This window comes from Ranitomeya imitator, chromosome 3 (genome assembly GCF_032444005.1).
Source record: "Ranitomeya imitator isolate aRanImi1 chromosome 3, aRanImi1.pri, whole genome shotgun sequence".
NCBI classification, from domain to species: domain Eukaryota; kingdom Metazoa; phylum Chordata; class Amphibia; order Anura; family Dendrobatidae; genus Ranitomeya; species Ranitomeya imitator.
The window spans coordinates 223747926-223760378 of NC_091284.1; the positions used below are offsets into that span (position 1 = coordinate 223747926).

The 12453-nt window shown below is 44.7% G+C and overlaps 1 protein-coding gene across 2 annotated transcripts in view; it reads right to left on the reverse strand.

The window, feature by feature from the left end:
- Positions 1–12453, reverse strand: part of LOC138672006 (vesicle transport protein GOT1A-like) — a 77592-nt gene that overhangs the window by 27534 nt on the left and 37605 nt on the right. Inside the window, exons 4-5 of one of the 2 annotated variants that reach the window (XM_069760096.1) lie at positions 9438–9501; positions 4176–4823 (exon numbers count right to left, since the gene is read on the reverse strand). The exons of the other annotated variant lie outside the window; for it this stretch is intronic. Coding sequence (XP_069616197.1) covers positions 4782–4823; positions 9438–9501 — 106 coding nt within the window. The 3' untranslated portion in view covers positions 4176–4781. Of the gene's footprint in view, positions 1–4175; positions 4824–9437; positions 9502–12453 lie in introns of those variants that run through there. 2 annotated transcript variants of the gene reach the window in all.

A 12453-nucleotide genomic window follows, 5' to 3' on the forward strand; every position in this document is an offset into this window, starting at 1 on the left:
CTGAAAGTCTGAACTTCAACTGCATCTGAATTGTTTTGTTTAAAATTCATTGTGGTAATGTCTATAACCAAAATTAGAAAAATATTGTCTCTGTCCAAATATATATGGACCTAACTGTATATATTGTGACATAGTCACTGGCAAAGTTCTGGTGTAGAGATATGTTTCACTGAGGCTATTAGCTTTAGTGATCTCAAACCCAGAGGTTTCCTCCAGCACACTATGTGTTGAAAGGGGTTACTCGGCCATTTTAAGGGCTAGGTATTTGTGGACAACCATAGAGCAGGTGGGAGGTTGTCCACCTTATCTCCACCCCAGGGTGTGGTCTGGGGTTTAAATAGTCGGTCTCCAGAGACATTCAGTGTTCAATGGGCCTGGAGAGTGGAATTCCAGTGCTATCTGTCCTGACAAGGAAGCTGAATCTGTGAATGGTGGTTATTTTTTTTTGTTGAGCATGCGAATCCCCGCAACCACATGGACTGTGCTGTATGTTACGCTTCGTTTTTCCTTAGGCCAGGAAGACCTTGTTTTATTTTGACCACTCTGCACTGGCTTATGTGAAACGCCCACAAGGGCCGTGGGGATACTCGGTACCGGGTCAGGTATTTACAGGGGAATGTCACGGTGGTGGCCCCCAGGTCCGTGGCCCTGGGTGCCCATGTTAAAGGGAATGTCCTTAAAGAGGTTTTGAATAAAGCTTATGTTCGTGACATCAGCTGTGGTATTCGGTCAGTGGGGACCGACGCTGCTTAAAGGGGCCCACTGGGGTGATGTTAAGGCAGCTGAGATGGTATAACTTCCGACACGTGAAGTATGTCCTCAGGGCTCCCGGTGTATGGATGAAGATGGTGAGTGGTGCAGTAAAGAGCAGAAGACAAAGGTTTGCAGTCTCTTTACCTGGTTTTCTGAAGACTTCAGGCAGCCACAGTCCAGGGCACCAGATCACAGGTACAGGCAACGTCCGGACAGCTTGGAAGCGAATTCAGAGTCCCCTTTACCAGGTGGAGTTAAAAACCTTCCTTATAGCGCGGTGGTGTTGTAGTAGTCCCTTACTGCCTATAGCTTCTGATAAGGTCGTCACAATTCTCTCTGTCCTCCATAAAGGTGGGACACAAACCCGTATGACAGGTGACTCGAGCCTTTTTACAGGGTCTCTATCATGACCCGGGCTCTATGTGTCACTGTGCCTCCTGGGTATTAGGGCAGACAGGTGATGTATAATCCAGCTATCTTGCCGGTTTCTGCTATAAGTCTTAGAGTCCCTCACAACTTCGGTCTTCTGGCTACCGGTAATCTGCGCTTCACAGGGAGATAGCTCAATCGCAGCTGTCCTCCCCAAATGTCACTCTCCTGTGCTCCGCTCTCCTGCACGCTCACTAAACAATATTCTTCCTTTCGTATTTTCTCTCTTTCTCTAGGAGCTATAGCAACTCTGGCTACATGGCCCCTTCAGTCCTTCCGACACTCAATGTCTGACTGCTCTCTTCTCTGTCCTCTGACAGACTGCCTGACTTCCTTTACCTCCAGACCAGAATATAGGGAAGTTCCCCTTAATCTGGGTTCAGAGCTCCCCCTTCTGGCCTGGAGTGTGAACATGTTGTGTGCATTGTGATTACCTGATAAAAGAAATCCTTCATCGCTTCCAAGCGAGACATCACTCTCTCCATGAGGAAAGCAATGCCACTGTGATGACCAGCACCCTGGGGCATCACATATGCAGCACTCCTAATAAACCAGTCAGATTCTTAAAGAGACAGTGTTCCGTTGTCTATCTTCATATGCAACCGAGTGAGCATATAATAATAATCTTTATTTTTATATAGCACTAACATATTCTGCAGCGCTTTACAGGTTGCACACATTATCGTTGCTGTCCCCGTTGGGGCTCACAATCTAAATTCCCTATCAGTATGTCTTTGGAATGTGTGAGGAAACCGGAGTGCCCGGAGGAAACCCACGCAAACACAGAGAGAACATACAAACTCTTTGCAGATGTTGTCCTAAGTGGGGCTTGAACCCAGGACTCCAGCGCTGCAAGGCTGCTGTGCTATCCATTCCGCCACCGTGCTGCCCATATCTACCACAGTATATACATGACCAATCTGTTCCTCCGTTAATGATAAATCAGTGTTAGAATGGATATGTAAATGAACAGCTATTTGCAGATCTGAAGCCTCTGTCACTCTAGCCCTTTTCCCCACCCAGGGTCGCTTCCTCCTACTTGATTTACAGCCTCTATGCTGACAAAGGAACCATCAGACAAGCAGGAGGAGGCGGCACTGTCCATATGTGGCGCCCAAGGGTCCTGGTTGTCACAGTAACATTGCTTTCCTCACAGGGAGAGTGATGCTACGTTTGGAGGCAAGGAAGGATAACTGTCACCAGGTAAACACAAGCATGCAACATGTTCACACTCCAGGCCACCAGGGGGAGCCTTTGATCCTATTTACTAGGTGACTCCCCATATATATGGTAGTTTGGAGGAAAGTTAGACAGTTTGTGCCAGGAAGCAGACTGGAGCAGTCTGTGGCAGAAGAAGGTGTTCAGAGCTGTGTAGCCGCAGTGCTGCAGCTCCTGGGAAGAGATTATACGAAAGCCAAATATATTGCAGTGAGCGTGTAGGAGAGAGAAGCACAGGAGAGTAAGACCAATGGGAGACCAGCCTCGAGCAGGCTGCCTCCTTCTGAGGCGCAGACACCGGTAGCCAGAACACCGAGGTTGTAAGGGACTCCACATCAGAGACCGGCAGGACAGCTGAACTGCAAGTTACCTGTTCGCCTTAACACCCAGGAGGCACGGTGACACCTATAGAGCCCGGGACATGCTAGAGTCCCTATAAAAAGGTTCAAGTCACCAGTTATACGGGTTATGTCCTATCCTATACGGGGGACAGAGAGATGATCTGTGAGGACCTTATATGAAGCCTTAGGCAGTAAGGGACTACAACACCACTGTGCTAGAGAAAGGCTTTAATCTTTACCTGGATAAGGGGACTCCTAACTTGCCTCCAAGCCAGACCCTGCCTGCCCTGTGATCTGGTGCCCTGGACTGTGGCTGCCTGAAGTCTTCAGTAAACAAGGTAAAGAGACTGCAAACCTGTGTCCTCGTTCTTTACTGCGCCATTCAAAATCTTCCATCTACACACCGGGAGCCCTGGGGATATACTTCACCTGTGGGAAGTTATACCATCTAGCTGCCATAACATCACCCTAGTGGACCCCATAAAGCAGCATCAGTCCTTACTGATCAAATACCACAGGTGGCGTCACGAACATAAACTTTACTCTATTTCCCCTTTTACATGGGCGCCCAGGGCCACGGACCGGGTTGCCACCGTGACATCCCCATCTGAAGACCGGACCCGGTACCCAGTACCCCACGGCTCTGGCGGGCGACTCACATGGAATAGGGCCGAAGTGACAAAGGTTGGAATAGAGCTTCCACGTGCAAAAAGCACTCCACCTTATTTGCATATCAATCCAAACACTGATTTATCAGTAACAGAGGAACGCCATGTAAACAGTTACATGCACATATAAATTAGTTTGGGGGATGGGGGTGAAACTTTGCTGACAGATTCCCTTTAATAACTGCAAATAAACTTAATAGGGCATTCCCATCTGAGATATTCATGGAATATTCTGCTCCCTGTTTGGCACTGCAAAGAAGATAAGACAAATATACTGCCCCTGATTATGACTACTTTCATGGGAGTCAACAAATAAGCTAAATATTTTTCAACTCTCATAAACTACAAAGGAGAGACCCACACAAGTGCTCAACCTCGTGAATACAGTTCCCCATACCTGTGCTTGCCACATGGATCCAGCAATGCCAATATTCATCAGAATACTGACAGCAGCACAGTGCCCCTATGATATTACTAATTACAAAGTGTCCCCCATAACAAGGACAACCACGCAATGCCCCATTAGAACTTGTCTCTTTTCCAGCATGGTGTGCCACTCCTTGTCATCTCCTCTTCTATTGGGCAGCACAGTGGCTCAGTGGTTAGCACTGCAGTGCTGGGGTCCTGGGTTCAAATCCCACTAAGGACAGCATCTGTAAGGAGTTTGTATGTTCTCCCCGTGATTGTGTGGATTTAGTCCTACACTCCAAATTCATACTATTAGAAAACCTAGGTTGTGAGCCCCAATTAATGGCACTATATAAGTGAGTAAAATAAATAAAATAAATATTTGACACAAAACATGAATGCGAGTAGCCACTAGAGGGCGCTCCTTAATGTCCTGTACTGATATCTATGATCATTGCAAGAAGAAAAATAACACTATTCTCAAATAATAACATTATGGGGCAGGCAGATTTTAGAAAATGTCTTTAATTTTATTTTTATATTAAATGTGTCCGAATTATGAATTATCTTAGAAGGATGTAGGTATGCTGGAATCGATGATTTTCAGCATGCCCTAAAGTCACCATTCACGTACGTTAAGTGGTGCAGTGAATAGTTTGAGATTTCAGTGTGAAATCTGCATCAAAAATCCACCATGTTTTAGATGAGTTCAGACAGTGTGTTAAGACTTTTCTTACAAGGGGTACACAGAATAGTTTTTCAACATTAACACAAGTTTTATAGGTTTATTTTCATATTAAATTATATTATCATACATTACATTTCTACATAGTAAAACAGATTTCCTGACAAATGGCTGTGATGGTGGATAGAAATGCAGATGCTAAAACAGATGCTTAGACGGCATTTACAGAAGATAGCAATATGTGAGCTTGAACGTTGGTTTGCTTTTGTCATAGTAGGGTTATACCATGGTCGTATCACCTCCTGCCAGGCTCTGAAAAAGCTGAAAAGTATATAAATGTCAATAGTTGGAATGCATACATTGTAATAAGCATGAAACTGAACATGTACTGAGCAGGGGTTAGCAAATTAATATACATAAATTAATATACATAAATAAAGTATTTGAAAATTACCTGTTGTTTAAATAGGTTTTCTTTGAATTTCCATATCACTATTTATTAGAAAAAATCCTAAAAAATAGTAATTTTCATGTTGGCTTCATAACAGACTAATTCTTTTCATTCATCAGCTTTGTCCATGGCCAGCAATCATCTCGTCATCAGATGGCAAGATTATAATGAATGTAACACCAATATTGTCAAAGGGGGGCAGATAAAAGAGGATTCACGGTGATTACTACAAATGGCACAGAGCATGCCTACAGCCCTCTCCAATATAAGGCACAGAGCATGCCCACAGCTCACCAATATAAGGCACAGAGCATGTGTACAACACTCTCCAATATAAGGCACAGAGCATGCCCACAGCTTTCCAATATAAGGCACAGAGCATGCCCACAGCTCACCAATATAAGGCACAGAGCATGTGTACAACACTCTCCAATATAAGGCACAGAGCATGCCCACAGCTTTCCAATATAAGGCACAGAGCATGCCCACAGCTCTCCAATATAAGGCACAGAGAATGTGCACAACACTCTCCAATATAAGGCACAGAGCATGCCCACAGCTCTCCAATACAAGGCACAGAGCATGTGCACAACACTCTCAAATATAAGCCACAGAGAATGTGCACAACACTCTCCAATATGAGGCACAGAGCATGCCCACTGCTCTCCAATATAAGGCACATAGCATGTGCACAACACTCTCAAATATAAGGCACAGAGAATGTGCACAACACTCTCCAATATAAGGCACAGAGCATGCCCACAGCTCTCCAATATAAGGCATAGAGAATGTGCACAACACTCTCAAATATAAAGCACAGAGAATGTGCACAACACTCTCCAATATAAGGCACAGAGCATGTGCACAACACTCTCCAATATAAGGCACAGAGCATGCCTACAGCACTCTCCAATATAAGGCACAGAGCATGCCCATAACACTCTCCAATATAAGGCACAGAGAATGTGCACAACACTCTCAAATATAAGGCACAGAGAATGTGCACAACACTCTCCAATATAAGCCACAGAGAATGCCCACAGCTCTCCAATATAAGGCACAGAGAATGTGCACAACACTCTCAAATATAAAGCACAGAGCATATCCACAACACTCTCCAATATAAGGCACAGAGCATGTGCACAACACTCTCCAATATAAGGCACAGAGCATGTGCACAACACTCTCCAATATAAGTCAATGACTTGCTTCCTAACTGAGGTTTCTTATTTTCAGGTCCATGGAAAAATCAAATTTTTGCAGTTGGCAAAAGAGCAGCTTAGACAAGTTACTTGCCCCTCATACTAATGTAGACAAAAGAAAAGTTAGAGGGAACCAGTCACATAAATCATGTTCCCCCAAAAAAACAGGCAGCATCTATCAAAGTTTTACTTGTTTATCACAAATATGTATATTTTACTCTGTAACGCTGATTTAGGCTTTCTTCACACATCAGACGAGACCAGAAGACAACAATGAGAACTACATTCAGCATCCGGTGCCTGGGAACAACACTAACTGTATTGGTTTTCCCAGGAGCCGGTACGTATTACACTGATGCAGCACACGGATGCCACACGTATGTAACACATGGACAGAGATAGCCCCGATACTGTTTTTTCCAGTTCCTGTAATATCAGGACATGTGAAGGAGGCTTTCAGAGGAGCGTAGTTGAAAACGGGACTGTGGACAAGGTGAATAGTCTTGGTGAGGAGAATCCCTATCTGCTTATCTAGCTGAGTGGACAAGGAGAGATCATCTGGGACTAACTTTGTGTCTAGTCACCTTCGTAACCATTTTTGACTGTTGGCAATGAAGGAGCTGGTCTTTGATTCATGCTGCCCATGGTTCACACAGCGGTGCAGTAAACTAGGGGCTCATCAGCTTATGAACTTCGGTGAACTTTCTCACCGCAGCTCAACACAAACACTGCAGGTGTAATTCCACAGTCCTGTCAGTGTGTCGCAGGCTGCAGGGTAGAGCAATCGCATCAGCTGATATGACTGCTCTAAAAGTGATCCGAATCATTATGGATTACGGCAGATAGGTGAGGGATATGGTGTCTATTATTTTTCCTCCACACGTTTATTTCCTTTGTGCGTATTGCAACAACACAAAAAGAACAGAGAGAAAAAAAGGCAAATTGGACATCATTTCACACAAAACCTCAAAAAATGGGCGGACAAAATGTATTACTCCTTTCCAAAATTCTGGGTAAATAACTTTGTTTCAAGCAGGTCATGCATGTTCAAACGCACCTGTGGCAAGTAACAGGTGTGGACGATATGAAAATCATACCTTAAACCAGATAAAAATGGGAGAAGTTGACTCAATCTTTGCATTATGTGTCTATGTGCCACACTAAGCGTGGACAACAGAAAGAGAAGAGAACTGTCTAAGGATTTGAGAACCCAAATTGTTGAACAATATCAACAATCTCAAGGTTACAAGTCTATCTCCAGGGATCTTGATGGTCCTTTGTCCATGGTGCACAACATAATCAAGAAGTTTACAGCTCATGGCACTTTAGCTAATCTCGCTGGATGCGGACAGCAGAGAAAAATTGATGACAGGTTGCAATGCAGAATAATAAGGATGGCAGATTAGCAGCCCAAATCAAGTTCCAAAGAAATTCAAGCTGTTCTGCAGGCTTCGGGTGCATCAGTGTCAGCACAAACTGTCCATTGAAATTTGAATGAAATAAAATACTATGGCAGGAGACCCAGGAGGTCCCCAATGCTGGCACAAAGACACAAAAAAGCTAGACTGCAGTTTGCCAAAATATACGTGAGTAAGCCAAAATCCTTCTGGGAAATCGTCTTGTGGACATATGAGACCAAGAACCAAGATAGAGATTTTAGGCAAAGCGCATCATTCTACTGTTTTCAGAAAACGAAATGAGGCCTACAAAGAAAAGAACACAGTGCCTACAGTCAAACATGGTGGAGGGTTAAAGATATTTTGGGCTTGTTCTGCTGCCTCTAGCACTGGCTGCCTTAACTGTATTCAAGGCATCATGAAATCTGAAGATTACCAAAGGATTTTGGGTCGCAATGTAGTGCCAGGGTTTGCGTCCCAGCTCATGTGTTTACACACAAAGGAAATAAACGTGTATAACAAAGCATGAGTAATTGCAATCATTTTCTGTGAGAAATACTTCAATTTCTGAAGCAATTTCAAGGGTCCCACACTTCCGGCAATGACTGTATATTCACAGTGTATACATACATACACATATATAGAGAGAGAATGTGAAACTAAGCAACATTGTGTGAGGCCCACAAGAAGATTCAGCTGTTATATTTAGCATAACATTTATGGGAAAGCATTTGTAAGAGGCACTACAGAGAGATGACATTTACAAATGTTAAATCCTGAAGGGTTAAAATGCAAGAGACATAGACATGCTGGTAACAAAACAGTTTACTGAGAAAAAGTCCAGATTGTTTGGGATTAGTGCTGTATTTACAGGCATGGTTCACTGGTGTAAGTGAATTTGTCTCATGCTATACTTTGGTAAGCATTCCTTCATTTACCGTAGCCAGAGAGCCGGTGCTGCTCCGGCAAACTCCGTGCCTGACAATATATTAAAGGGTCATTGAGGTTTTCGAGTCCTATGTAATCAGACTAGCAATGATCAAATGTTGGCTTAAATATAGAAAGAATAGGACATGTTGAGCTTTTAAAATGATTAAAAAAAATGTTTCATTCTAAATAACTGTTCCAGAAGATCAGACCCCCAAGGTGATTGAGAGTATTTTGTTCATATTTTTGTGACCTGACTTTTCAGGTGCATTTTTTTTTCAATGGTTGAACGTGTAAAAAAATAATTCTGTATAGATTTTTAAATGCAAAACATTTAATTAAATAAAAATAATCATTTTAAAAATGTTTATTGTCTCTTTTAGTTTTAGTTTTTATAATCCTATTAAAGGGCATGAACTTTCAGGCATTATTTTGACCAATAATTTAATGTCATTGCTGCACCCCTTACAAAAGAATTGCAGGATAAATTACTTTTTTACTGAAAGGTTTTTTTCCAGTATTCAGTGATACATCTTTTTCACATGGGTTGTTCAGTTATGGGGATATATTTTTTTGTTTCTTAAATGTTTGTATTTTTGGCTTAAAAAAACATTTTTGTAATTGGATTTCATTTAAAAAAAAAGCCTTGGAGTTGCACTGTTTATTGCTGGCTGCAGAATGTGCTAACTGAGAATTCATCAGTGATTTCATTCTGACAAACCAATAGGAGTGTTTCTAACTCGTAACTGTCTTCTTTAGCTCCTCTAAGCTGATTTATGACCACATAATACACGTGCACGGTGAATGTGCAGGGATACAAAGATGTAAAGGCAAAATAGTGCAAAATTTTAAAAAACTAAATGCAAAAATTTTAGCCCAAATACATGCATTTAAGTAAAACAAAAGTGTCCACAGAGATGATCAACCCTTGTCTTTGGTTATATTAAAATATAATTACCTTGGTGAGCAAAGGAATATTGCCCAGTGTTCCCAGGAATCCAAACACTAATGGGAAGAATCCTCTGTAAATCAAATAAAAAGGCACTTATGTACGGTATAAATGACAAAACTTTGCTCTACATCTCTCATTATAGATGGTGCTCTAATGTTACCAATGTAACAGCAAAATAAACCACTCACAATGAAGATTTCTGTGTTCGAATATACAGGTTGCTGACTTGTGCAGTGCTGCGTTAGGGTATGTGCCCACGTTGCGGATTCTCTGCGGATCCGCAGTGTTTTTTTTTTGTGGTGCAGAAACGCTGCAGATCCGCAATTGATTTACAGTACAATGTAAATCAATGAGAAAAAAAATGTGCACATGGATCGCCCCCACGTAAGGGCAATGGGGTACTCGGTACCGGGTCCTTCAGTTCCCTCAGCTGGGATGTCACGGTGGCCCGACCCGGACCGTGGCCCTATGAGGGGCGCCCAATAAAAGGGTAAAGTTTGTAGATAACGGTAGTGTTAGTGACGCCACCTGTGTTATTCGGTCAGAGTGACCGACGCTGCTTAGGAGTCCGCTGGGGTGATGGAATAGCAGCTAGATGGTATACCTTCCCACAGGTGAAGTATATCCCCAGGGCTTCCCAGAAGTGTAGATGTTGATGGTGGGTGGTGCAAGGCGCGGTGAATAACGAGGCCACAATGGGTGCAGTCTCTTTACCTTTACTGAAGGCTTCAGCATCCACAGTCCAGGGTGCCGGATGACAGGGTAGGCAGAGTCCGGTCGGTCTGATGGCAATTCCTGAGTCCCCTTATCCAGGTGGAAATCAGTAGCCTTCCCCTTGCGCACAGTAACGTAGTAGGTCCTTACTTGCATTAGCTACCGTAAGGTCCTCACTCTTGTTACTCCTCTCTCTCTGTCCCCCAGATGGATAGGACAAACCCGTATGACGGTGGTGGCCTGAGGCTATTTTATAGGGACCCTAGCATCGCCCCTCCTCCGCCTTGCCACCTTGTCTGCTTAGGTTCTTAGGTCGGACAGCCAACTTGGAATTGACTGTCCTGCTGGTCTCTGAAGTAAAGCGTTGTGTCTATTACTCCCTCGGTGTTCCGGCCACCGGATCTGCACTCAGTGGAAGGCAGCCAGCTTCTAGCTGGTCTCCCACTGGTGTTTTACTCCTGTTGCTACGACTTCTGTGCTCACTCACTATGGCACACTTCCTTCCTTGTCCTTCCTTAGGAGGCTGCCGCATGGGTTGCAGGCGCAGCTCCGTGTCCTTCTTTCCTTTTCCTGGGCCGAGCCCAGTCTGCTCCTCTCTTCTCCTCCTGGCTCCAACTCTGACTCCAACTAACTCACTTCCTAATGGAGCGCCCCCAGACGCAGGGCCGTAGGTTGCTCGGTACCGGTCTTCTCTGTCTCAGTTCTAGGGTTGTCACGGTGGCCGGACCCGGTCCGTGACCCTGCTAAGGGGTGTCCAATAAAAGGGGTGATGAAAGTCGGCTAATGTTTCGTGACGCCACCTGTGGTATTCGGTCAGGTCGACCGACGCTGCTTGGGGTCCACTGGGGTGATGTGATGGCAGCTAGATGGTATACCTTCCCACAGGTGAAGTATATCCCCAGGGCTTCCCAGTAATGTAGGTGGCAATGGTGTGAGGTGCAGTCAATAATGAGGACACAGGGTTGCAGTCTCTTTATCTTTTACTGAAGACTTCGAGATCCGCAATCCAGAGCACTGTCAACAGGGCTGTCTGAGACCGGCCGATCCGAAGGCACATCCAGAGTTCCCTTTGCAGGTGGAAATCAGTGCCTACCACTAGCGTCTGTGTGTTGTAGTTCTTCCGTGCTGAGCATTCAGGATAGTCCTCACAACTTCTGTTCTCGTTCTTTCTCTTTCTCTCTCTCTCTCCGTCCCCCAACTTTATCTGGATAGGACGCACCCATTTGACGGGAAGGCTTGGAGCTATTCTGGGACCCTAGAGACGTCCCTCTCCACGCATGCCCCCTATGTCTGCTTAGGTGATGTATGGTAGACAGCCAACCTATAATTAACTGTCCTGCGGTATTTGAAGTAAGGCATAGAGTCAGTTACTTCCTCGGTGTTTCGGTCACCGGCTACGCGCCTCCGTAGGAAGTTGCCGTTTTCGGGGCACGACTCCTACTGGCTCTCCTTTGTGCTTGATCTCGTTTCTCACTTTCCACAATATCCTTCTCTTCATGTCCTTTCTTAGGATACCTCCGCAAGGTAGTGCAGGCGCCGTTCCGTTGCTTTCTATTCGTTCTGCTAGGCCCCTGTCAGGAACCCACCCCTGACAGGTCCTCCCTGGACTCTCCCAGGCTGCGTTCTCCCTAACTTCCTATCCAACCCCTAGTTTTACCAGTGTGAGGAGTGGCCTAATACATAGTGCCTTTTGCTCCCCCTAGTGGCCAGAGTGTGAAGTGTAATGTGTGCTTGTGATACCTGGTCAGATGAACTCCTTTAGTGCAATCAGACATAACATCACTCTCCTTAGCGGAAGAGCGACATTACTGCAACGACCAGGTCTCTGGGGCGCTGCACTAACCAACCCCCCAGTTTTACCTAAGTGTGAGGAGTGGCCAAATAGATAGAACCTTTTGCTCCCCCTGGTGGCCGGCGTGTGAAGTGTGTGTGTGGCTGTGATACCTGGCAGGATGAGCTCATTTGGTGCCATCAGACGTAACATCGCTCCCCCTGGTGGAAGAACGATATTACTGCAACGACCAGGACTCTGGGGCGCTGCACACACTTTGCGGAAAATCAGCTGCGGAAACGCTGCGGTTTAAAAGAAGTAGCATGTCACTTATTTTTGTGAATCTGCAGCGTTTTTGTACCCATTCCATTATAGAAAACCGCAGGGGTAAAAAATGCAGCAAATCCGCAAGAAAACTGCAGCAAAAACGCACAGAATACACTGCGAAACCGCACAAAAAACGCAACAAATCCGGAGAGGCAAAATCCGCACCAGAAATTCCTAAGCCTAATTCACAACGTGTACACATAGCCTTAA